Source organism: Eschrichtius robustus, chromosome 3 (assembly GCF_028021215.1).
Source record: "Eschrichtius robustus isolate mEscRob2 chromosome 3, mEscRob2.pri, whole genome shotgun sequence".
Taxonomy (NCBI): domain Eukaryota; kingdom Metazoa; phylum Chordata; class Mammalia; order Artiodactyla; family Eschrichtiidae; genus Eschrichtius; species Eschrichtius robustus.
The window spans coordinates 20626014-20650164 of record NC_090826.1 but is presented as its reverse complement, the minus strand read 5'-3'; the positions used below and the strand labels follow the sequence as shown (position 1 = coordinate 20650164).

Sequence of the window (24151 nt, the reverse complement as noted above, 5' to 3'; positions counted from 1 at the left end):
TCTCAAAGAGCTTAAAATCTAGTGGGGAGATCAGGTGAATATATGTCTGAGATGATAAAAGCTTATGTAGAGGTCCTCAGACTTTACTGTGCAGAAAATCCCCTGAGAATTTGTAAATATGCCGATTCCTAGGGTCCACATCCAGAGATTCTGATTCAGTTGGTCTGATGCAGGTACCTGGAACCTGCATTCTAACACATTCTCCTGGTTTAATGCTGAGCTTGCTGGTTCTAAGAGTATACAGGAAAGCCAGGAAGCCTGCGGTAAGAGTTGTCCACACTCAAGAGTCCAGAGGAGGTGGAAAGGCACTCAGTGGGGACCCAGTCTAGGCAGGCATACCGCTGCCATCCTTGCTCCTTGCACTTAGTTTCCTAACAAGGTGACTCCTGTCGGGGAGACACTGAAGGAGCCCCTCCTTGTCCCCAGTGGTGTGGGATAGAGGCTCACACCCTAGTCTCTTGTCTCTGTGAAGGACCATAGCCAAGCCAAGGTCCCCAGGGCCCTTGATGATGGGTGACTGGCCAGGGAGGTCCCCAGCCCAAAGTTCTTTTTATGTAGAGGGCCTACCAGAGGCCAGTGTTGGGGCCACAGGCCCCTGCCCCTCCTCCCACCCAACCGCCGGGGGAGGGCGAAGCTTCAACTGGGTGGGGCACCAAGCCGGCAGGAAGGGCCGGCGGGCTTCTCCCGGAGGAACACCACGCATTGCACCTTCCTGGGGCTCCTGGGAACTGCTGCGGGGCAGTGGAGAAAGGATGGTGTGGTGGTAGTGGTGTCAGCTCTGTCTAGATGGCGACTGCTGCTGAAGCGCGACCCTGCTCCGTGTAGCGGTGGAGATAAAGCCGGCCACCCCAGATCTAATCCGAGCGCGCAAGACGGGAGGAACCGGCGCTGCTTCAGTGGCGAGGATGGACTAGTCGGTGCCAACCAGTCCTAAGGAGGGCTACTGCCCCAGCCTGAGGGCAGGCATGCCCCGCCCGCAGGCGCCCCCTGGCCTGAGCGGAAGAACATGGGGGGCTCTGGCGTCTGCAGCCTGAGAGTGGAAACCGATCAGTGGTCTCCTGAGGGGAAGACACAACCCCAGCCTCAGGAGCCCTTATTCTGAGTTTAGGAGCCACATGCCTGCTCTCAGGGGACCCAAAGCGGATTTCTACAAGCCGGGGCCCGAGAACTTCTCTGTGGGACACAGCCGGCCCCGAGCGGGAGAAGGCGGGCACAGACTAGTCCCGACTCGGAAACACCAAGCAGCAGAGCGGGGCGGGAGCGGTTAGGCTTTCTGTCGCAGGCCAGGTGGGCTCCTTGGGCCCCGGGGGCGCAGGGGACGGGGTGCTAGGGGTCAATGCCGGGGCCCTTTGCCGCCAGCTGCCCCCTCCCCCTTCCCTGCGGGCTTTTGCACACGACGCGCCGCTTCACACGGGGTAGCGGGGACCGGATAAAGCCAGCGGGAGCGGGGCGCCACGGCTGGCGTAGTGGGGGCAGCAGCGGTAGCGACAGCGGGACGACCCCTCGGCGGCCTCGGCACGGCCAGGCGAGAGCGAACTCGCGGCAGAGCGGGCGGGCGAGGGGCGCACGCGCCGGGGCGGCGGGAAAGGCGCGCAGGGCCCGCCCGGCAGGTGAGTGCGCGCCGCGGAGCGTCCCGCGCGCAACTTCCAGGGAGCACACGGCAGGGCGCGCGGGGCCGCATGGAGGCCACCGAGAGGAAGCATCTGTTGGACGCCAGGCTTGGAGCCGGGTAAGGCGAGAGCCTGGGGAGGGGCGGGAATTTGAGTGGCATCAGACCCACCTCCTCATTTGCTATCCTGCCAGTGGTTGGTTTTGACGGCGGCTTGAACTGGGACCACACAGGAGGGGTGGGGTGAGGTGAAGGAAGGAAAGGGGAAATGGAGCCTGGGCACGGGGATCATGCCTCCCCTCTTGTGGCTGAGCACAGATCCTGACCCCTGCGGGTTAGTGGGGAGTGCGTGCCTGGAGCCTTGCCCCGGGGCCAGCACTTTGCCCGGGGGCAGCCCCGCCCTGGGAGGCCCGGTGTCCCCAGACCGTGAGAGGGGGAGATCTGCTCTTCTCCCTGAGTGTAAGCTCTGCTCCTTCTCCGCGCTCGGCTGCACTGGCCCAGCCCCTTGGCCAGTTCCCAAGGTCTTTGCCTCCTCCAGGCCCTGGGAGGGATGGGGGAGGAGGGAACACACGGAGCCAAGACTCCTGGACTGGTCGTTCCCCAGCACCCCCTGCAAAGAGGGGCTTCTGGTCACTCCTCAGAGTCTGTCGAGCTTGGAGTGTCCTTAAGCTCTTCTTCCAAATGGGCACATGGGAACAATCAGGCCCCGCAGAGAGGTAAAAGACTGGAGTCAGCCCTCTTTGCTCCCATCTCAGAGCTGAGTCTCCCCTCACCCTTCCTCCTTGGACAGGTCTTACAGATCTCTGTGGCAGGATGGGGCTGGCTGGATCCCTCTGTCTTCACCTGGCCTGGACTTGCAGCCCATTGAGCTGGCTACCAAGAGCAACCATTACTGTCATGCCCAGACGAGTCCTGGCAGTCACTGCGACCCCAAGAAGAAGAGGGCCTGGCGCCAGCTCTGTGTGGCCTGTGCGTTCTGCCTGTCGTTCATGATTGGGGAAGTCATTGGTAAGGACTTTTTTGCTAATTAAATGAAATTGGCACATGGATAGTCTGGATGATCCAAAAGGCTTTTCTCCTGGATGTTCCTGTAGTATTAATACTAATAGCTCCATATTTTATATGCACACTATCTCATGTAATCCTCACAACAACCTTGCACTGTCATATGGGTGCTGTTAGTCTCCTTATTTTACAGATGATGAAACGGAGGCACCATAAGGTTTAGTAACTTGCCCAAGATCACACACAACTAGTAGGTCAGGGAAGACCTGAATGCCTAGAAGGAAGGAGCATTTACCGAGTGCCTGCTATGCTTTCCAGGCCCATTTTTGTTTTTTGTTTTTTGTTTTGTTTTGGCCATGCCATATGGCTTGTGGGATCTTAGTTCCCCGACCAGGGATGGAACCTGTGCCGAGGGCGCAGTGAAAGCGGGGAGTCCTAACCACTGCACCGCCAGGGAATTTCCCTACAGGCCCAATTTGACTTCAATTTTCACATTCACCCTCTAAGTAGATTTTGCTAATCCCATTTCACAGATGGTAGAAGTTGAGGCTCAGAGAAAGTAAGTCACTTGCCCATGGTTACACAGCTAATGGTGCAGAGGTCTGGAATACATTGTCTTTCTCCAGAGCTCATGGTTTTCCTGCTGCACACACACTCTGGGAAGTTGGCTCCTTGGGGAACTGATAAGGACCCTCCATCCTCTTGGCCCTGCCCCTGCAGGTGGGTACCTGGCACATAGTTTGGCGATCATGACAGACACAGCCCACCTGCTCACTGACTTTGCCAGCATGCTCATCAGCCTCTTCTCCCTGTGGATGTCTTCCCGGCCAGCCACCAAGACCATGAACTTCGGCTGGCAGCGAGCTGGTAAGGGCCCTGGTTGGGATGGGGATGGAGTTGGGAGAGGGGGTAGGTGAAGATTAAGTTCTTAGGTGGGTGCACTGGGTCCCTGAGTAAGGCCAGGAGGGTGATTTGGGTGGGGGAAGAGGATGTCAACCTTGGCTTCTGTCCTTTGGGAGCTCCCAGTCTGATGGGGGAGCCCTGGTCCCTTGTTCCTCTGGGAATTCCCACCCTATAGGGAAGGAGAGTCCACCTTCCTAAGAAATGAAATGATCAGACTTCAAGAATAAATGACTGTGCATTAACTCTGCACATAACTCCATGGATCAGCTCTAGGGGGAGGGAAAGTTCAACAAAGCCTTCTGAAGTTCATCTCTGGGCTGCATTGTCATTTTCCTCTTGGTGACAGATGGCCCAGCCTCTGTTCCTCGGAAGCCTTAGTTTGCCAGCTGAGCAGTGGGTATATATTTTAATGAGTCAGCTTCAACAGAAAGGGTTGACGCAGATGATTTCTTGAGTTTCTTCTAGCTCAGATGTTCCCAGATGTATGAATGGTGGGGTAAGGTGCAACCACACCAGCCATACCTCTGGCAGAGCCCAGTTGGATCCAGGCCCAGACTTTGTGGGGAGGAGGAGAGGGCTCCTTAGCCTTAGAGCCCCATGCTAAGATTGGTAGTGGGGGCCGGGTTCTTCCTCAGAGATCCTGGGCGCCCTACTCTCTGTGCTGGCCATCTGGGTCGTGACTGGGGTACTGGTGTACCTGGCGGTGGAACGGCTGATCTCTGGGGACTATGAGATCGAGGAGGGGACCATGCTGATCACGTCGGGCTGTGCTGTGGTCGTGAACGTCATGTGAGTGTGGCCTGGGTTCCCTGTGAGTCTTTCCCCCTCCCACTTCTCACACGCATACCTACACGCCTGCTCTCGTTAGAAGGAGGAGGTGCCGCACTCCAGGGTAGGTCGCAGGATCAGAATTTCCCTAGTGGTCTGAGCTCTGGCACCTGGAACACCTGGGTCCTGCCTGAGGCCTAGGGCAAGGCCATCGGGAGCTGTAAACCTGTGGCAGCATCAAGTTCCCACCCCATACATGTCAGTGAATAACCAGAGAGGCTTCATACCTGTCATGGGGAGGGGTGAGTTTAGGTCTTGCAGGAGCAGGTGTCCCTAGGGGCAGAATCCAAGTCCTTTTGCAAGGCGATGTGCCTGAAATTGGTCTCAGTGAGAGGCAGGGTGTGTAGAGCACCGGGGTCTCTTTTGGGTTCTCTCACCTTTGCTCAGTGGCCTTGGGCAAGCCACTTCCTTCTCTGGGCCTCAGCTTCACCATCTGTGACATGGTGAAGGCCCCTCTGTGGGGCTTTCCTGCTCTGAGACTTGGCACTGGGGCATCTTTGTGCCCAGATTCAGCCTGGCATTGGATGGAGCTGAGCCCCTTCTCCTGTTGGTACTCTGAACCAAGGCCACGTGGGTTGGGCTCCTCACATGGCCAAAGGGATCATGCAGTCTGGGGAGGCCAGTCCTGATGGGGGCCTCTACCTGGCTGATTTGAAACCTCTATCTGCTACCTCAGTGAGCCCCTTGGCCTTGTCTCCACTTCTGTAGAATGGGGTTGATTCTTCACCAGTCTGGCCACGGACACAGCCATGGCCATGAGCACAGCCACGACACCAGCCAGCAGCAGGAGAACCCCAGTGTCCGAGCTGCCTTTATCCATGTGGTTGGAGACTTTCTGCAGAGCTTGGGCGTTTTAGTGGCAGCCTTTATTTTATACTTCAAGGTTAGAGCTGGGGACACAGGGAAGTGGGCTGGGTGGGGAAGGGAGGGTAGATCATCTGGGGGCTTCTCTCTGCACAGGACCCTTTCCAGATTCTAGCTCCCTCCCAGCTCTGGGCAAAAGGGTAGGGGAGGGAAGGAACATTTATCCAACACCCAGTAAGTGTTAGCACTTCTGATCTTGATAACAACCCTGAAGGGGAGGTGGTGGTGTTTTCTGCAGCTCAGAAAGGCTCAGTGACTTGCACAGCGTCACCCAGCTGGTAAGTTGTGAAGCCAGATTCAAACCCAGGACTGTATGCTGCCTGGGCGTTGCCCATCGTATAGAGGCAGTGTGGTGTAGTGGAAAGAGCCAAGTGTTGGGTTTGAAGCCTGGTCCACCCCTTGCCAGCCGCACGATGCGGAGTGAGTCCCTTGCTCTAATTGAGCCTCTGTTTCCCCATCTATAAAATGGGGATGTTGGACCAGATGGTGCCTAAGATTCCATTTAGCTCCGTCCATGTCTCAGCCCCTTGGGCAAGGAGGGGTGGGAAGGTGCAGTGCCTTATCCTAAACTGTGGTCTGTCCTGCCTGTCCTTTTGGACACAGAATAAAAGGTAGAGAACTGGGAGGCAGGGTCAGGGTGAGGCTCATGCCCACCCTGCAGAGAGAGCCCCTCTCCCCGACTTAATGCTGGGTGGGAGCAGACAAGGGAGGCTAAGGTGTTGGGTGGTGAGCCCCAGCTCTGCCTTGCCCTTTTCCTGTAGCCAGAGTACAAGTTTATAGACCCCATCTGCACCTTCCTCTTCTCCATCCTCGTCCTGGGGACAACCTTGACCATCCTGAGAGACGTGATCCTGGTGCTGATGGAAGGTAACCTGGGCTTGGGGCTCCCTTTTTGCTCTTGGCTCTCCAGCTCTAATATAAGTTCAGGTGTGTGTGTGTGTTGGGTGTAGGGTGCATCCCAGCACATTGGCGGGGGGCCATGGTCTGGAGCCTGGCATAGGTTGGAGAACCTCCCGGGGCCCCGGGCTGATCTTGGCATTGAGCAGGGCCCTCAGGTGTGGTTGTTTCTGGAAATGTCCTCTGGATCGTCCTTTCCTTCCTCTTACCCCCATGGGTGCCTCCTCCCTGCTGGGATGTGTCCTCCCTGCCTAGTCAGGGGGCTTCCGGCCGGTGTCTGTAGCACCTGGCCCTCCAGACCTTCCTCATGTTTCCTGAGTCTCCACTCGCCTTCCCTTAGTGGGTGAGGTTTATGTTTCTCATTGCACAGTGGGGTCGGGGGGGGGCAGACTGGGGATCAGAAAGGGACAGTTGGTGTTGGACAAGACTGCGGAATCCACTCCAGCTCAGGCCTTCCTTTCTGAGGACCCCACCTCCAGAGGACGTGGCAGGGCTTTGAGGGGTGCTCAGTGCTGGCAGATGGTCTGCCCTGAGTTACCACACTTATTCACCCGGCTTGCTTGTGCTCAGGATCTTGGGTCATAGGTCTCTGCGTGGTCAGGGTTGGTCTAGATCCTGGTTCGGGGTCGACAGGAGTGCTTGGCTGCAGGTCGGAGTTTTTTCTCCAAGAATGTGACTGACCCAGATAAAAGTGATGATGAGGATTCCCCATGCGGGTGCAGGGATCCCCAGTTTCCCTTCTTTAAAAAAAAATTTTTTTTATTTGAAGTATAGTTGATTTACAATGTTGTGCCAGTCTCTGCTGTACAGCAAAGTGACTCAGTTATACACATGTATACATTCTTTTTTAATATTCTTTTCCATTATGGTTTATCCCAGGAGGTTAGATATAGTTCCCTGTGCTATACAGTAGGACCTTGTTTATCCATTCTACATGTGATAGTTTGCACCTACCAACCCCAAACTCCCAGTCCATCCCTCTCCCTCCCCGCCACCTTGGCAACCACAAGTCTGATCTATATGTCTATGAATCTTTCTGTTTTGTAGATAGGTTCATTTGTGCCATATTTTATTTTATTTATTTATTTTAAAGTCGGTTTTTTTTGTTTTGTTCTGTTTTTTAATTAATTTATTTTTTGGCTGTGTTGGGTCTTTGTTGCTGCACGCGGGCTTTCTCTAGTTGCAGCGAGCAGGGGCTACTCTTCCTTGCGGTGCATGAGCTTCTCATTGCGGTGGCTTCTCTTGTTGTGGAGCACGGGCTCTAGGCGCGCGGGCTTCAGTAGTTGTGGCACGCGGGCTCTAGAGTGCAGGCGCAGTAGTTGTGGCACACGGGCTTAGTTGCTCTGCGGCATGTGGGATCTTCCCAGACCAGGGCTCGAACCCGTGTCCTCTGCATTGGCACGTGGATTCTCAACCACTGTGCCACCAGGGAAGCCCTCATTTGTTTATTTTTGTTTTTATTTCTGTTGCCTTGGGAGACTGACCTGAGAAAACATTGGTACGATTTATGTCAGAATATGTCTTGCCTATGCTGTCTTCTATTAGTTTTATGGTGTCAATGTCTTATGGTTAAGTCTTTAAGCCATTTTGAGTTTATTTTTGTGCATGGTGTAAGGGTGTGTTCTAACTTCATTGACTTACATGCAGCTGTCCAACTTTCCCAGCACCACTTGCTGAAGATAAAAACAAATTTTTTTAATAGAGCATATACTGTGGGACTAGGCACTGTTCTAGGCACTGAGGATAGGGTGGTAAGCCAAACAATTGTCCTGCTCGCATAGTTTCCACTTCAGAGGGAGAGACAGCAAGAAACTAACAAATAAGATAATTTCTGACAGTGTTAAGTGTGAAGAGGAAAATACAACAGGGTGATATGATGGGGGTCATTTGGGAGGTGGGGGCTACATCAGGCCAAGGAGGTCTGAGTGAGGAGACATTTGAGGAGCAGGAACAGGCGTGGGTGGGAGGGCGCCCTTTCCTTCAGCCCCTGTCCCTGCCATCCTCAGGGACCCCCAGGGGCATGGACTTCACGGCTGTGCGGGATCTGCTGCTGTCGGTGGAGGGGGTGGAAGCCCTGCACAGCCTGCATATCTGGGCACTGACTGTGGCCCAGCCTATCCTGTCTGTCCACGTCGCCATCGGTGAGTAGTGGGAACACTCGGGGTGGGTGAGAGAGAGGCAGCGGGAGGCCCGGGGCCATCCCTGATGGGTCCAGATGACCCCAGATGCTTGCAGTGCCCATGCATTGGACCTGACCCCATGCTGAGTACTTGACATACATTATTTCATTTGGTCATCACAGTCCCATTTATAGATGAAGAAACTGAGGTTGGGGGGTGTGGGGTGGTAAGGTCACTTGCCCAGGCTCTTACAGCTCATCAGTGGCAGAGGAAAGATTCCTAGCCTTCAAGCCAGTGCTTTTCCTGCTCTTTCAGGGTTGCGCCAGGTATGGGAACCAGAGGGTTGCCTGGTACAGGAGTGAGTCTGGGGGTTTCTTGATGTTCATCATCCTCTATCTTGTTCTGCTGGGGGTAAGATATAAGACTGGGGCTCCTAATCATTCCTAAGGGCCCAAGAGTGAGTAATCGGTTCTCTGGTGCCTGCCCTCGTGTGTCCTCTCTGCCCCCAGCTGGGAACGCAGATGCCCAGGCTGTGCTGAAGGCAGCCAGCGCCCGCCTGCAGGGCAAGTTCCACTTCCACACCATGACCATCCAGATAGAGGACTACTCTGAGGACATGAAGGACTGTCAGTCATGCCAGGGTCCCTCGGACTGATTGCCTGGCCAGGCGCCAACTGGGGCATGGACAGGCCTGCAGACGGCTGGGCTGAGTGTCCCCCAGGCCCAGCCAGGACTCTGCCTACCCCAGGTGGGTTATAAACCAGGGCCCTCTCCTGACTCCATGTTCAGCGTGGAGGGGGCTCATCCCACTCCAGGAACGGGCTCTTCCCCGTCTCCCCCATCTGACTACTGCCAGCCCCAGGATGGGAACTCGGCAGGTGTAAAGCTGGTGTGACCCCGCTCTTCCAGCTCCCGGTGGGGCAGGGTTTGGGCCTCATCCTCAGCTAATGCCGCCCTACCACTAGCCTCTGGAAAGGCAGTGGGGCATAGTGAGGGGTGGTAGAGGGGAGACTCATTGTCCCCTCACCTACCTGCCTCATTTCCCATTTTCAGTCTGTCTGGCCTTTGCCTTATGAATCTGTAAAGAAGCCCTGGGACAGAGCCCCCTTCCTCTGCCTCTAACAATACGCTACAAGGAGGCCATGGGGGTTGGGGAGTGGTGAGGACCCTGCACACTCATACGGGTCCTCCCTGAGATGGGGAGCCAGGGGGCACCTGAGGCTGATCTGTGCCTGAGTCATTTCACTGAGAGCCAAATGTTTCCTTTTCCTGGAGGTAGGGGGCTTCTGACTAGGTAAGGACCCGCTGGTTTCCTCTTTCCTTATCCCCCCCCTGCCTCGCCAACGTCCAGGAAGCTGTGCCAACACAAAGGTGTCCTGGCGGGAGGGGTGGAGGTGGGCAGAGATTTCAGCTTGGGTCCCCCCCCCCCCCGAAACAGCCCCACAGGCCCCGGGCCACTCCTCTTGCCCTGATTGTGTCCCGGGGTCGAGGAGCCTGACACTGGGTATGGTTGGGCCAGCTCTGTTGCCGGTATGGCCTGGCCTGCTCAAAACTTGGGGATGGAGGACAAAGAGGGTACAACCTGAACAGGAGCCCCTGGCTTCCTGAGGTGTGTGTGAAGATTCCTGAATTAGGAGGTGGCTTGTATTTCCAAGATGAAGCCAGGGGACCTGTCCCCAGTGTCACAGAGGAGGCAGTATGCCCAGTCATCAGGTGGCTCTGATCTAGTGGTCTGTCTCTGCCCTTAGGGAGGTCAGCGTCTCTCTCTCGTCTGCGGACTAAGAATGTTGACACCTACCTCACAGGGTTGTTGTGAGGACTGGGACCAAAGTCAGCTGAGCACATGGTGGCTGTGGAAGAGTGGGTACTTTTAGCATCATTCTGGAAGGATGGCCTGAGGGGCCAGGTGGGCTTCCCAGCCTCCGGGGGCAGCACTGGGTTTGTCTTGACTCTGTCCTGACCCACAGCGGGAGGAGGAGGGGTTGGTCACTCGCCTTCCCCTCTGAGCCTCTCTCTTCCCATCTGTGAAACGACCTGTTTGTGCCTTTCCAGCACTGTCATCCGGGGTTGGCTGTGATCTAGGTTTGAGGGTTCTTCGGCCCCTTCAAATCTGTGGGAAGTTGTGCTGGCTTGGAAGTGTGTGTGTGTGTGTGTGTGACCACTGGTGGAGCTCCACTCCACCCCAATCTTGGGAATCAAATTCCTCCCTTCCCCCAGCCATGGCAGGCTGCAGGAACCTGGATCCTGGGCTTTGCTATAGTCCAAGTCCTTACACACCTCTCAAGAGACAGTCATTGCTGTCCTCCATTTTTACAGATGAGAAAACTGAGGCTCAGAGAGGTTGAGTCACTTGCCCAAAGTCACACAGCCCGAGGCCTCCCCCTACAGCAGGGGCTGGTGACCTGCTCTGGGCTGCATATTGGTACAGTATGAGCCACTGGGCCTGGCAGCCCACAGGCAAGGCCATGCCAAGGTAGTTCAGTGTTCTGGGTGCTGCAACTGTGAGTGGGGAGGGAAAAGGTGTCTCTTTCCCCCAGCTGGGCCTGGCACTTGGAGTCCTCCCCACCCTGGGAAGGCTGCATGGGTTGCAGCTGTGTGCTTCCTCAACAACTGTCCTTGACTCAGGGCCAGACTGTCTCCCCTCCCCTTAAAGTCCCAGTCCCCCCTCCATCTCAAGAATACAGTAGCCCCATGCCTCCCCAAAGAGAGCTTTCTCTGCATCCCACGCTGTGACTGGCTCTGGGGATGACCTGAGTCATCCAGGGGCCAGAGGTCAAACTGGAGGATGGACGTCGGAGGCCTTGGGGACACCATGTTCTGGCCAGCGAGCTAGTCACTAGTCACGGGAGTTTCCAAAGCTGCGAGGCCATCGAAGCAGAAAAACACCGGATACCCTGGACCTGGTTTGGACCCACCATCCCCATTCCTCTAGAGTGGCCCCAGCTCCCAGGCGAGACCTGAGTCCCCCTCCCCCCGCGCAGCTGCTGTAGAGGTATTTATAGCCTGAGCAAAGGGACAAAGACACGCGCTTTATTTCGGAAGTGATCATGCCAGTTCCAGGTGGGTGAACCTAGGAGAACCCAGCGTCCCCTCCCCCTCTCCACTCTCACCACCAGGGCGCTCGGGACCGCCCTTGCTCCCACACAGCCCACCTAGAAATGGCCCCTTCTTAGTCCTAAGTGTGTGGGCCAACCAGTTTTCCGACTTCAAGCTGCGCACCACCAATCTCGACGTCCCCGCTCCCCCTAATCCCACCCGATGGGCGTTTCGAACTTCCTTCCCTTTCCGCGGGGAGGGAGCGCGGCGCGGTGCTGACCACTAGTGGTCCAGGCTGGTAATGCAGGACGACGGCAGTGCCTGAGACGAGGGGCTCGGGCCCGGCAGGGCCACCGGCGTTCCCATACCACCCCCAACTGTGCTCCGCCGGGTCGGGAAGGGAGCCCCGAAACTGGCTCCCCGGGACGTCTCTGCTCTATTCTTGGGGCGCGAGGATTGCGCCCAGGATTCTGCGAGAAGAACCCAGGATTCTGCGAGAAGCTGCTTTCCGGCCGGACTAAAAACCCAGGGGGTGGGGTGGGAGGTGCAGTTTTGTGTCTCACTCCGCACACCCTGTCCACACCCCCGCCACTGTCGCCACAGAGCCAGGCATGTAGTTATGTCTCTTCCATCTATCTGTTCGTCAAATATTTGTGCCGTACCTGCCAGGCCAGAGAGACGAGGACACGGCCCTGCCCTCACGGGACTCCCGGGTCAGTCCTGGGGCCTGACGGTGTACCATGCGAGGCAGCATGAATAGCGTCGGGACTAAGGGACACACCCGGCTGTGAAAGCGCAGAGGATCCGGGGCGGGGGTGGGGGTCAGGCAGGTTCGTGGAGGAGGCGAGGATCTGAAAGAGAAGTAGATGTAAGCTCGGCAGAGAAGCCGAGAAAGGCATTCCAGGCAAGGGGTCTGCGAAGGCAGAGGAAGGGCCCCAGAGCCAGCGACGTGAACGTGGGAATTGCCACTAGCGGCTAGGCTGGGGGGTGGGGGGCGAGGCGGTGGTTGGCCAATCGGGTACTGCCGTGCTGGCTAAATGGCAGCCTTGATTGGGTCTCCAGATACCGCAAGGGAGGAGGCGGAGCCTCTCCCCTCCCCCGAGGCAGTTGCAGCGACCGCTGGGGTCTCAGCGAGTCCCTCCTAGGGCTTCTCCAGGCTGCGATATTTCTTACGCAGCACGGACACCGGGTCCTTGAAGAGCACTGGGTCCAGACGGAGGCGAGAAGGTACCAGGGGCATGTGGCCGAACCCTGCCGCCATCTGGTTGATGCAGTTCTGGGCTGCGGGCTGCGGCTCCTGCCTGAGCCCCGGACCCCCAGGCTCCTAAGGGGGGCGGGGAGAAATGCGTTGGAGGGCTTCTCTGTCCTCGGAACCCCACCCTACCCCCGCCTCGTGCAGCAAAAAGGGTTAGAGTTAGAACGGGAATCCCTTCCCCAGCTGGGGCCCTCCCAGTGCCGACCACCCCCCTAGATCCTCACCAGTGGAGGAGGTCTGGCCTCCTGATGCCACATCCCATAGGGCACCTTGATAGGGGGCAACTTGGTGACGGATGCTACTAGGAAGTTCATCAGGACATCCACACAGGTGGGTGCCTCATCTGCCAGGGTCCTCAGAGCCTTGGGCAGGGAGTGGGTGAAGAGGGTGTGGTAATACCTGGGTAAGGAGGGAGGAGCGGGAGAGGCTGCAGCCGAATTCACCCACCCGCCAGGCCCCATTCTCTTCCCTCCTGACCTTACTCTCCCTTTGACTCCAATTCCTAAGCTTCTTGGGAAAGTCCTGCTCCCTTTTCTGCTGAGCCCTGGCTGCCTCAGAGAGCACCCACCCCAAGTATGCACCACTCTCCACTACTCTGTGCTCTGTGGCTTGTCTGCAGCCAACGGTGAACTCCCTGCCCCCTCCCTCACAGCTCCTTGGGGCCCCCTTCCCTGGGCTCTGAAGTCTGAACCCAGAGCCAGAATGAGGGGAGGATCAGCTAGTTCCAAGGCCATCAAACATGGCAGGCCAAAGACCAGCTTCAGGACGGCTGTGGATTCACCCACCCCAAAATCCAAACACTGTCCCTGTCCTCTGCATGGCTCTACTTAAAATACAACTAGCTGCCATCTGTTGACTGTGTGCCAAGGACTTCATGTATTTTTGTTATTTGATGATCACACCAGCCCTGTGGGGTGAATACACTTTACAGACAAGGAAACTGAACCTCAAGAGAGGTGAGGAGATTTGCCCATCACGGCACTGGGAAGTGGCCTTGAACCTGGATCTCTGAGCTCTCGGCTGACTGCTGTGTCCACTCCCACGCCACCCTGCTCCTGGTTCAAAGGAGTGTTCTCTGGCCCTCTGCGCCCTGCGCCGGGGCTGGCATCTGTACCTATGGTAGAAGGCAGCCGAGGTGAGAACCATGGAGAATTCGTTGGTCCTCTTGGCAGTGTAGCCCCAGCCACCCCGGGCTTCATCCCAGAAGTGGCTCCACGTCAGAAAGCCGACCATCCGCTCCGGGAAGCTCTGCCACACCACAAAAGCGAAGTCCACCTGGGGAGATGTTTAAGTAAGGTGTGAGGAAGGACTTCCTGCCCAGCCAGGAGCCTCCCGAGACATGGAGGCGAGGCCAGCCTGGCTGAGGGGACTCAGGGGAGAGGAGAAGGGAGCTAGAAAATTTTCAGGGGATGCTTAGGGGAACTTTCCCAACTGGGAGCTAGAAACAGTGCTTTTGCAGCTAGGAGCTGAAAACTCCTAAAGCAGGAGGCTGGACTTCTTGATCTCTGGTCATCCCAGCTCCCGGGATCTGAGGGCTGCCAGGGCTCCTCTTGGGAGTCCTCACCTCACTTGTGGAAAGACTGCTATGGGCATCCAGGCTGAGGATGGCATCGGTGCTGAGGGCACTGTACGGGAAGAAGCGGTCACTGACCTGCAGGGGGAGGGAGCGGAGGGCAACTCAGCCGTAGGACCCCTCCCCAGGCTCTCATGATGAGTATCTGAATATCTGCTAAGCAGGAGCCCCTGCAGACATGGTGTAGAAGGAAGAGCAGTGAAAACAGCAAGTCTGCCTGGAACTCTGACCTGAGGACCTCATTTTCCCTCTCTGGACTTCAATTTGCCCTTTGGTAAAATGGGGCCATTGGTGTCTAGGGCCCTTCCAGTTTTGACATTCCAGGATTCCTCTATTGTCACATTAAATGTTCACCTCGACCCTGGAAGGGTTGTCAAACATCCTTCGTTTGAAAGAAACAGGTCCGGAGAGATGAAGGGACTTTCCCAGAACGGCACAGGCAAGCAGGTGTGTCACACCAACCCAGGTTCTTGGAAGCCACCCCTTCACCCCCGCCCAAAATGCTGCCACCTGCCCAGGTTTCCCCTCTGTCCCTTACCCGAGACAGCGATGTACTCTCTCTGCCTTCCCTCATCACATAAAACCCCAGTTCTCTGGAAGCACGATTCACAAGGGCCAGGGATGGAAGAGAATCATTTCTATTAGGCCTGCAGCTGAAACCCATGGTCTGATTTCTCCAGGCCCAACTTGAAGTCCAGCTTTGGCTCAGGCCCAAGTAAATCACGCTGTGTATGTCCTCCCCAGATCTCAGGTTTCCGGGGGTGAGCCCACCCTTCCACATCCCTCCCCATCTCTCACCTTCCTGTGCCCATCAATGACTGTCAAAGGCACTGCTGTCTTGGGCCACCTGGTTGGGGATGGCTTCTCACTGCTCCAGAGAACCAAGATCTGGAAGGAAAGGGGGATGTTCCTGAAGTCTGGGTCAGAAGGCCAGGGTGTGTGTGGGGTGTCCCAGGAGTAATCTTTCTCAGGGTGGAAGAAGTTTGGAAGAGCAGCTGTATATGTGAGTTTGGGAGGAGTTTAGTTAGAGCCAAGGTCCTTTCATGACTGCCCTGTTTTTGCCTCTGATCTTCCGGAAGGCGTGAATTCCAGTGGTACTCGAAGGTAGCTACCTGTAGCATTAGAACTCAAGCCGCACCTAGCCTGGGCCCTGAGCCCATGCCCCATCCCCATCTTCTCTCAAAGGTTTTCATTCTCTTCCTCCTGCTCCTTTATCATTCCCAGCCCAGTTCAAATGTCCCATCTTTGAAGCTGATCCGTCTGCACCCTGGCTGAGCTAAATGCTTGTCTCCTTTCCAGGTACTCTCAAGAGCCTATCTGGCTTCTCTGGAAGTGATATTTGACAGTCTGTGTGCTGGGAAATGCTAACTGAATATGAATCTGGGGCAGAATCCTTTCCTACTTTTTCTCTGCATCCTCAGCATCAAGCCCAGGGTGCTCAGAAAAGGCTGGATGAATAAACGAATGCATGTATGTTTACTTCAACCTCCACAAGAGGCACCTGTTTTTCAGGTGGCTTCATCAGTTTCCATGAGGGAAGCGGGGATGGAGGTGGGGGAAAGGAACTAGAAACTTGGGACTGAAAGAGGAAGGCAGCAATGGTACTTGAAAATCCTTCCCATGCCTCCCCCCAAAATGTGTGGTTGTCCTTGGCGTCCAGATGTCTTCAAGGGCTCTGCCCTGTTTTGCCCCCATCCTGGATCCCGGCACCCCAGCTGGCAAGGGGGCAGACCTGGGCACAGTGCTGGGAGCCTGCCACGGCCTGGATGAGCTTCAGGGGGGGCTGGCCTGGAGCCCCCACCCAAATCAGGGCGCTGAACCTGCCCAGAGGACGAGAGCCTGGAGGAACGAGACACAGGCTATTAGGGCGGGAGGGGGACACAACCCCCCAAGAATGACCTGAGTTGGGGACTTGAGGGGCCAGAAAAGATGTGGGGGATTTGGGGAGGGGCTTGATGGGGCTCTATGGTTGAGGCTGGGGCAGAGACTTGGGGAGAGTTGATGAAGGGACTTCAAGTTGTCCCATCCCTAGGGCATACCCTGTTGTAGGTGGTAGAAGGGGAAGTCCGAGGGGCTTGGGGAGAAAGTGGGCAGGGCCAGGATTGCCCCTGGGGGGCTGTTCCACAGTAGCGAGGGGTGAGCAGAGGCGCCAAAGATCCGGTCCTGAATAATCTGTGAAATGAGAGAAGGCTGTGCAGAGGGAGCGGCCGGTGTGGCCATGGGCGGGGTCTGAGGAAGTGAGGACCCAGTGCAGCCCCACACCTCCCCCTTCAGGAATCTGGGGAGGGCAGCATCTGCAACACCAGATCGCTGGGGACTGAAAGGTTCAGAAGTCCAGGGTAGGGGGTCACTCCGTGATGCTGTCTTCACTCATGGCAGATACCACTAACAGGTCATGACATTTTTTCCGGACCCAGAATCCCTCCCAACATACGCCCCAGGCAACCAATGCCCATCAGCTGGAGTTGGCACATGCTTTGAAATCTGTCTGCTACAGATGGGGAAACTGAGGCCGAGACTGGAGAAGGAACTCATCCAAGAGCTCCGAGCCAAGTCTCTGATTCATCCCAGAAGCATCTTCAAGAGGCAAGCCCAAACACCAGGGCAGAGGAGGTGTCCGAAGAGAGGGGCATGGAGAGGGGCAGGGATGAGGCAGAGCCAAACACCAGAACCCCCATCAGGTGAATCCCCCTCACCTCCAGAGTGGTATGGATGACCTTCTCCACTGAGGAGAAGTAGGCATCCCATAGAAACTGGGTCTGCTGACGCAGGGCAAGGACCCGTGTGAGGGGCATCTCCTGGAGGGCAGTCAGGACCTGGGGCACAGAGGGAGCAAAGGAGAAGGCATGGGGCCCTGGCCGGCCCTGACTCACCCTGGGGTGGGGACAACCTAGGCTGGAGGTCTGGGAAGCAGAAGCCCGCTCCCCACATTTCTCCAGGTGGGTTGGCAGCTGCCAGCCTTGGCAAAATCCCAGGTAACTTAGCAATCAAGAGTTCAGGGGTCACACAGAGCTGAGTTTAAATGCCACTTAGTAACCGTGTGACTGTGGATGAGCTACTTAATCTGTCTGAGTCTGTTTCCTCATCTGTAAAGTGGGAACAATAATGGTACTTGCCTCTTAGGGTGGTTGTGAGGATTAAATTAGATTATACATATTAAGGGCTTAGCACATTGTAGAGGCTCAGTGAATGGAGGCTATTCCTGTTAACTTCTTACACCATCCTCACTTCTCAGGGGATTCAAGGCTCATGCATATGTTTTTCAGAGCTGGGCAAAATGAGTTTCATCAGATGGCAAAGTCACTCTACATTTTGCTTCCCCACTCCAAGCTCCATGTAGGCACTCAGATTTTGGATTCTTTATGGCTTTCCTTTAAACTAGGTATTTAATCAGTCATGGACCAGTGGGGTTGAGCCCATGGAGATCATCTGGTCTAACTTATCCCATTGTACAGATGGGGAAACTGAGGCTGAAAGAGGCTGAGTTCTTGCTCTCAGAACCCCAGAGGCTTGGGGCTGGGCGCAAAATCATCAATATACATAGATGGGGGATAAGAATGAGGACCGAGACCAGCCTGGGGGCCAGGATCCCGGGGTCCTCCCATGTCCCGGGTCTAGTCCCCACCCCATTGGTAGGGCCCTGAGCTACCTGAAGTGGGAGCCTCTTGTCAGCTACAATGGCCGCCTTGGTCCAATCGATGACCTCAGAGAAGGGCAGCTCCCAGCGAGGGCTGAGAAGCACAGGGATGCAGCCAGCCTGGGGGGTAGGGAGGTCACTGGGGAGCCCAGTCCCACCCTGCACACACTCACCCCTCCTCCCTTTTCCAAGTCAGCAACTGCTGCATTGGGGGCAAGGGGTAAAGAGGAGAGAAAAGTGGGGTTTTTTTGGTGGGGGGGTGTTCTGCAGAGGGTGCAATGAATATGGCTGTAGGCACATCTGAGTCCCAGAGTAAAGGAGTGGGCAGCTCACTGGCCCTTCCCATCGGCCTGGGCCCAGACTGCCCTTCCAGCTCAGGAGTGTAGGGGGACAGGGATGGGGGATGCCCAAGTCGGGGTTGTACCTGCAGGGCTTGAAGGAAGTGCAAGGCATCAGGACTGCGGCCAGGGATGAGGCAGAAGGTGGCATTGGGTAGCGTTGCCCCAGGGTGGGCCCTAAGGAGCACAGGAGGGGGCCCTGCACACAGGAGACCTGAGACAGCTGCCCCTCACCCCCCTGACTCCCCTGATGGCCCCCCAGCCCTCCACACTAACAATCCCAAATTCACAATGTACAAACCCACCACGTTCTCATTTGTTAACAGACACTCTTGCACACGCCCAGCCATACACTGCCCCTCGCCCACAGCTGGGGTAGCAGCTCTAGCTCTGCCGCTGCCCTTGGACACCTCCCTTCTCTTCTTAGGACCTTGGTTCCCTCGTTTGAAAAATGGGAGGTGGTGGGAGCTGACGTTTCCAAGGCTGGTCTGACTTGGGCAAGCACACGTTTGCCCTCCCACCTCTTGGCCTCATGGAGACTTCTGGGCGGCCGTCACCTGAGTGGCCTCCGTGCCCTGCCCTCTCCCCATCCTCAGAGCCCAGGCCCGTGAAAGGCTCTTCTGTCAGGAGGTGGGCTGGGCCCCCAGCCTGGAACCACACAGGAAGCCGCTGCCCAGAGGCCCCCTGGCCCAGAGGGCCCCTTGCCCAGAGGACAGGCCTCCTCTGTTCCTCCCACCTCCCCCACCAGCCCCAGGGCCACACTCAGGCTGTGTGTGCCTGTTGGGGGGAGGGGTAGGAGTCGCAGCCTCCTCAGAGCCAGCACCCTGGAACTGCCCAGCCAGGGAAGGAGTGCCCATGCCCTGGCTACGGGGTGTGTGTGTGTGTGTGTGTGTGTGTGTGTGTGTGTGCGTGTGCAGGACTCCAGGGCTCACAGGCCTGCTCAGAGTGGGACTGTTGAATAGGGCCTAGAGGGTCCCAGGACCCTCCTCAGCTACAGCCTATCTGGTCCTGAGTCTGAACCTTCAAGAAGCAATCCTAGGAGTACTTAGCCTCTGGACTAACCCTCATTGAACAGATGGGGAGACTGAGTCTCAGAGAGACCCGAGGACTGGCTCAGGGTCTCAGAAAGGGCTGGGGCAGAGCTGGAACTAGAACCAAGGTGTGCTAACTCCTGGCCCCAGGTTATTTGAACCACCCCAGACCTGCTGCCCAGGGGTCTCCCAGAGGACCCTGCCTTCTTTGCCCGATGCTCAGGTGTCCCGCCAGGCTTCTTCTGGAAGAAGCTACAAGTTAAAAACAGGACACCCTCTACCTCATTGAGAGCCACAGCACCAGCCAGCCACAGCCCTCTCCTCCTCCCCCAGTAAAGCCCTAAGGGACTGAAAACCCTTAAGTTTAAGGCTTCAGAGAACCCAGAGCCAGAGAGCCTGCTGAATAAACTGTATCGGTCAGTCCTCGTTAACGTCTACTGTTCCCTCTGTGTCTTTGTACCTCCTTCTCTCCCAGCCTGGAGCACCCCTCCCTGCCTTGCAGCCTGAAGAATTCCTCCTACTTGGTCTTAATGTATAAAGTTCAAATATCACCTCCTCTGGGAAGCTTTCCTTGGTCTCTCCAGAGATGGCTCCCTCCTCTCTGCTCCCACAGCCCTTAAGTGCACTGCAGTAGTAACGAGCCAAGCTAACCTTTACTGAGCATGCCCTTTGTTCTCGGTGCTTTACATGCATTGACTCACTTCATTCTCACAGCAACCCTATGAGATGGGAGGTATGTGCTGTTAATATCCCATTTTACAGATGAGGAAACTGAGGCCTAAAGAGGTCACACAGCTCTGAAGTAGAGGAGCCGGGCAGGCAGCTTGCCCAGCCTCTCTCTGCTTAACAATGTGTGTCACACCAGTGACTTGTCTGTCTCTCTAATAAGACCAAGCTACTTGAGGGCTGGGGCTGTGCCTCCCTCATCCAGTATTCCCAGGGCCTAGCAGGGCACCTGGCAGAGTATGGGCACTCAGTGGGGGCTAAATGAATGAATGCTCAGTGTGCAACAGAGGAGAGACCCAGGACCAATGGACTAAATGTCTGAAAGGTCAGTTTTGGCACAAATTCTAGTAATGGAGCTGGCTGAGAAAAGCCAGTGGGTGGCCTTGGGAGGTGCTGAATTCCCCATCAGAGGCTGGACGAGCACCTCCGTGTGTGTGTGTGTGTGTGTGTGTGTGTGTGTGTGTGTGTGTGTGTTGTAGAAGGGATGGATCTCGTCGTGATTGCTGATGATCTGTGACCCTGTAAAGTGCTTGGCATGGACTTGGGGCCTCAGTGTCCAAGGCTGCTGTCAAGGTGACTCCACCCATGGCCACAGGCAGGGCTGCATTGCGACTTCCAGTGCCCTGCGTACTTCGGCCTTTGCAGTCCCTCAGCCATAAAAATATTATAAAAATTATATTCGATAACTGTGTTGGTATAAAAACGAACATACTAATATTATATATGAAAGCATTTTCTTCTATTTAGAAGTTCACTTTTTTCTTCTGATTTTCAAAGAAATGAGAACATTTTCATGGGCCCCTAAAGTATCATGGGCCCTAGGCACTGCACCTCGTGCGCCCAGTGGCGACAGGCCAGGGACCTTAAAACATGCATTAAATTTATGTAAAAAAACCCAAAAAGCAGGGGAGAGCATATACACATGTTTATATACACCCAGAGTACTTCAGAAAAGACACAAGAGAAACTAGAAAGGGTATCTGGCTCCAGGAGGGAAAACTGGGTGGCTGGAGACAGGGGTGGGAGGGAGTTTTTACTGTATACCCTTTTGTGCCTTTGGAATTTTGTACCATGTGAATGAATTCCCTATTCATAAAAATAAATAAATAACAATTTAAACGGGTGGAGGCTTATTCTAAAGCAATATGAGACTGTTCAGCGAAGGTGGAAAAATATGGGCTTTGGAGCCAGAAGCGTGGTTTAATCCCAGCTCTGCTGCTTCTGAGCGCCTGATCGGAGCAGTGAGGGAGGCTGTGGTGAACCACGGAGTTTGTCACCAAGGCCCTTGGCTGGCTGCCTCCATGTCTCTGAGCCTCAGTTTCCTGTTCCCTGAAATGGGGATCATAACACCTCCCTTGAAGGGTGCTCGAGAGGATTAGCCATGAATTATGTAAAGCGGCAGAGCAGGCTCTCCCCAGATGCCCACTTTCTCCCCTCCCCCCTTCCCCCAGCGGAGTGAATGTGGGACGGTGGCAGGGACCTGAATCGCCTCTTTCTCTGGCCAGCACGTGTTTATTCAGGCCACCGTCCGGGCACTGGCCTGTGGCTGTGGGCCTCCCTCTCTCTCTGTCCCTATACTTGACTGGCTGCTCAGGCAGCTGCCTGGCACTTCAGGGAAACTGAGGCTCCAGCTACTCCAGAGATGACAAGTCCTGTCGCCTGCAGGGGGGTTGAGGCCAAAGACAGAACTGCTTGAAATTCAGAGGACAGTTAGAGGCTTTCAGGCATCACACCTTGGAAATACACTTATCAAAAATGCTACTCAGAGGGTGGCCCACGCCTGTTAGAAAACCTTGGCCAGCTCTGGCCAATTTGGATTCAATCAGTAAACATTTAGTGAGCAACTACCTATTGTGTGCACTCCCCAAGTTTCAGTTTCTCAAAGAAGTTCAGGCTAAAATGACTTTCATATTCACCAGTAACCGACTGCATTTAGCCATAACTAAAGTCAGCTGAAAGAAGAACTTCCTGTAACCAAGAATGGCTAAGTGCCTAATCAGAAGTAAGGCCAGGCGAGGTGAGCAGAGAACCTTGTCACCAAAGGTGAGCTCTGTCTGAGTTTGGAGCTTGAGGTACCTGGGGGGATCCTCAGCTTTTCGGGTGATTTGCCGAGGATGCCTGCTAGGGATGGGTCCTAGCAGAAGGGCCATGGGGACTGAGGGGCAGTTCTGCTCTTACCCCTGGCTGCGGGGCTCCCTGGAGGCCATGTGCCTTCAGGAGGTAGAGAGATTCCATTCCCACAAGAGCCCTGTGGCTGAGAAAAGCCCCAGAAGCCCCAAGCAGAGGCAAAAATGGAGCTTGGCCACGTGAAGAATTCCTGGGAGGGAAGTGGAGCTCAGAATAAGCCATGTTGTTCTAGCAAAGAATAGGGAGATACCTGAGACAGGGGACAAGGGAAGGATTCTAGGGTGACAGGTTCCACCTCCAGTCTGCCCAGCCAGACTTTGGATACTGCTGGCCTCCTGGGGGTTGCAGAGGGGTTAGGGTGCTTAGGCGTTAACTGCTTTACCACCTGAGGTGTGTCACCACAACTAGCCCAGGTAGAGAGAAGTTTCTTAATGAGCTCTCCATGTCCCCATGGGTCCCCATGCCTCTTGTATATATTCAGGCACTCTCACTGGTAGGGATTCTTCTGTAGGTCTGACTTAATTCATATTTGCTATAACCAAAGTCTGTTACCTTGAGAGGTTAATCCCAGAAACTAGACATAGGAGGAGCTTCCATCTGTGACCATGGCTCTGAGGCATTTGACAGGATTGATCATAAACTCTTGCTTAAAACCCAGAATTCTAAGGCTGAAGGCTTTGGAGCCAGGCAATCCTGGATTAAAATACTGGCTGTGCTTTCTGGCTGGGTGGCCTCAGACAAGTTACTCAACCTCTCTGAGCTTTAGTGTCTGGTACACCAACACTTCAGAGATAAAGATTAGTATTATTTTATTATCATCATTTATAAAAAGTGCTTAGCACATAGTAAGCACTATAGAGTTGTATGTTAAATAAAATATTAGGGAAGGAAGGATTGGAATAAAAGAAGAAGAATAAGTAGGAGTGAGTCATGTTTTATGCTTTTAAAGATCCCCAAGGAAGAATTCCAAAACCTTCCTTGGACACCCCTTGCAGCAAATCACCATCTCGGTGGTAGTGTTCTCTGCTGTCTAACCTGAGTCCCTCCTGCAGCAGCTGAGGCCTAAGTTTGCCCATCTCAATCCTGCCCTCTACCCTGGCCCCTGGGCTCGCTCCCATCACATACCCTTCCCATCCAGCCCCCAAGGGGAAAGTTCCACTTACTGCTTGGGTCCACGGTCCTGCTCACAGCGCCGATCCCAGGGGCAGGCAGAGAAGTCGGTTCCTGCCACGTGCCACGTGCCCCTGTCCTCTGCCAGGGCTAGCAGGGCCACCCCGGGGCGGGGACTGTGTTGCCGCAGCTGGCCAGGTGTCCCACCTCGCAACGGGTGGGCTTCAGGGAGAAGCGGGAGGGCCACGTCAAAGCCGGGCCGGAAGGTGTCCACTGTGGGACTGGCCTTGGCCACCATTGCCTGTCCCAGCTGGAAGGTCCGGGGGCAAGGGGCTGGGCGGAGACTGAGGACCAGATGGTTCCTGCCCCCATCCCACTGCGGGGGCACTGGGTCGCACTCTCCAGTGGGGGTGTCCGGGCTGAGGAGGAGGAGGAGGCAGGCCTCAGCAGCGCTGAGCGTGTGGTAGCGGGAGCCCTCGATGGAAGCCAGGATCCTGCGGTGAGTCTCGGAGACGGGTCCAGCCGCTGGGTACACGAATACCTTGAGGCCACCACCTCTGCACTTTGAGGTGTCAAAGCAAGCTCCCCAGTTGCAGCTGCCACCATGGAGGGCTTGAGGAGGTTGAGGGCCATCTTCCAGGAGCTCCCCAGGCTTGGCGAAACTCTGCAGGAGCTCTGCGTCCAGCCAACGGGGCCAGCCTTGGGGGGCTCCTGCCCGGGGTCTGGTGGGCACTGCCAGGCGGAGAAAGGGGAAGACTCCCACCAGGATGAGGAGCCAGGAGGCCAACAGTGCCAGCCAGAGGGACTTCCGTCTCCACGACTGCATGTGGCCACCCACAGCCAGGGCTGCAGGAAGCAGGAGGAGCAGGGGCCTGAGTGTAGGCCTCTGGGACTGGGATCAACCTTCTAGGTCAGCACCCTCATCATACAGATGGGATGACTGAGGCCCATCGAGGGCAGGCTGCCTGTGTAAGATCAAACAGCAAGTCACAGGCCAGGCACCAGGAGGCCAGGTAGGACCCAGCTCTCTGGCCCTGCCTTCCTGCGGTCAGGACTCTGCTTCCTCGGCCTTTGGACAACCAAGCCAGCCTT

The 24151-nt window shown here is 55.8% G+C and overlaps 2 protein-coding genes across 3 annotated transcripts; one reads left to right on the top strand and one right to left on the bottom strand.

Annotated features, from left to right (window-relative positions):
- The first annotated feature begins 1613 nt into the window (after positions 1-1613).
- Positions 1614-9607, top strand: SLC30A2 (solute carrier family 30 member 2). 2 transcript variants are annotated; one of them, XM_068537798.1, is made up of 8 exons: positions 1614-1729; positions 2400-2617; positions 3335-3481; positions 4153-4306; positions 5054-5228; positions 5971-6076; positions 8113-8247; positions 8736-9607. In XM_068537798.1, exons 1-8 carry the CDS (start codon positions 1680-1682, stop codon positions 8879-8881), a joined length of 1131 nt encoding a protein of 376 aa, XP_068393899.1. In that variant the 5' UTR covers positions 1614-1679; the 3' UTR covers positions 8882-9607. The 2 variants fall into 2 exon arrangements, with proteins under 2 accessions (XP_068393899.1, XP_068393901.1); XM_068537800.1 differs by lacking the exon at positions 8736-9607 and adding an exon at positions 8542-8654.
- A 2716-nt stretch (positions 9608-12323) lies between these two features.
- On the bottom strand, positions 12324-23924 carry EXTL1 (exostosin like glycosyltransferase 1). Its single transcript, XM_068537797.1, has 11 exons — positions 23113-23924; positions 18152-18242; positions 17740-17847; positions 16787-16906; positions 16130-16262; positions 15823-15929; positions 14889-14978; positions 14082-14168; positions 13632-13792; positions 12742-12916; positions 12324-12586 (listed from the first exon to the last, which is right to left on the bottom strand). The coding sequence occupies exons 1-11, from the start codon at positions 23883-23885 to the stop codon at positions 12404-12406; spliced, it is 2028 nt and encodes a 675-aa protein (XP_068393898.1). The 5' UTR covers positions 23886-23924; the 3' UTR covers positions 12324-12403.
- Positions 23925-24151: the final 227 nt, after the last annotated feature.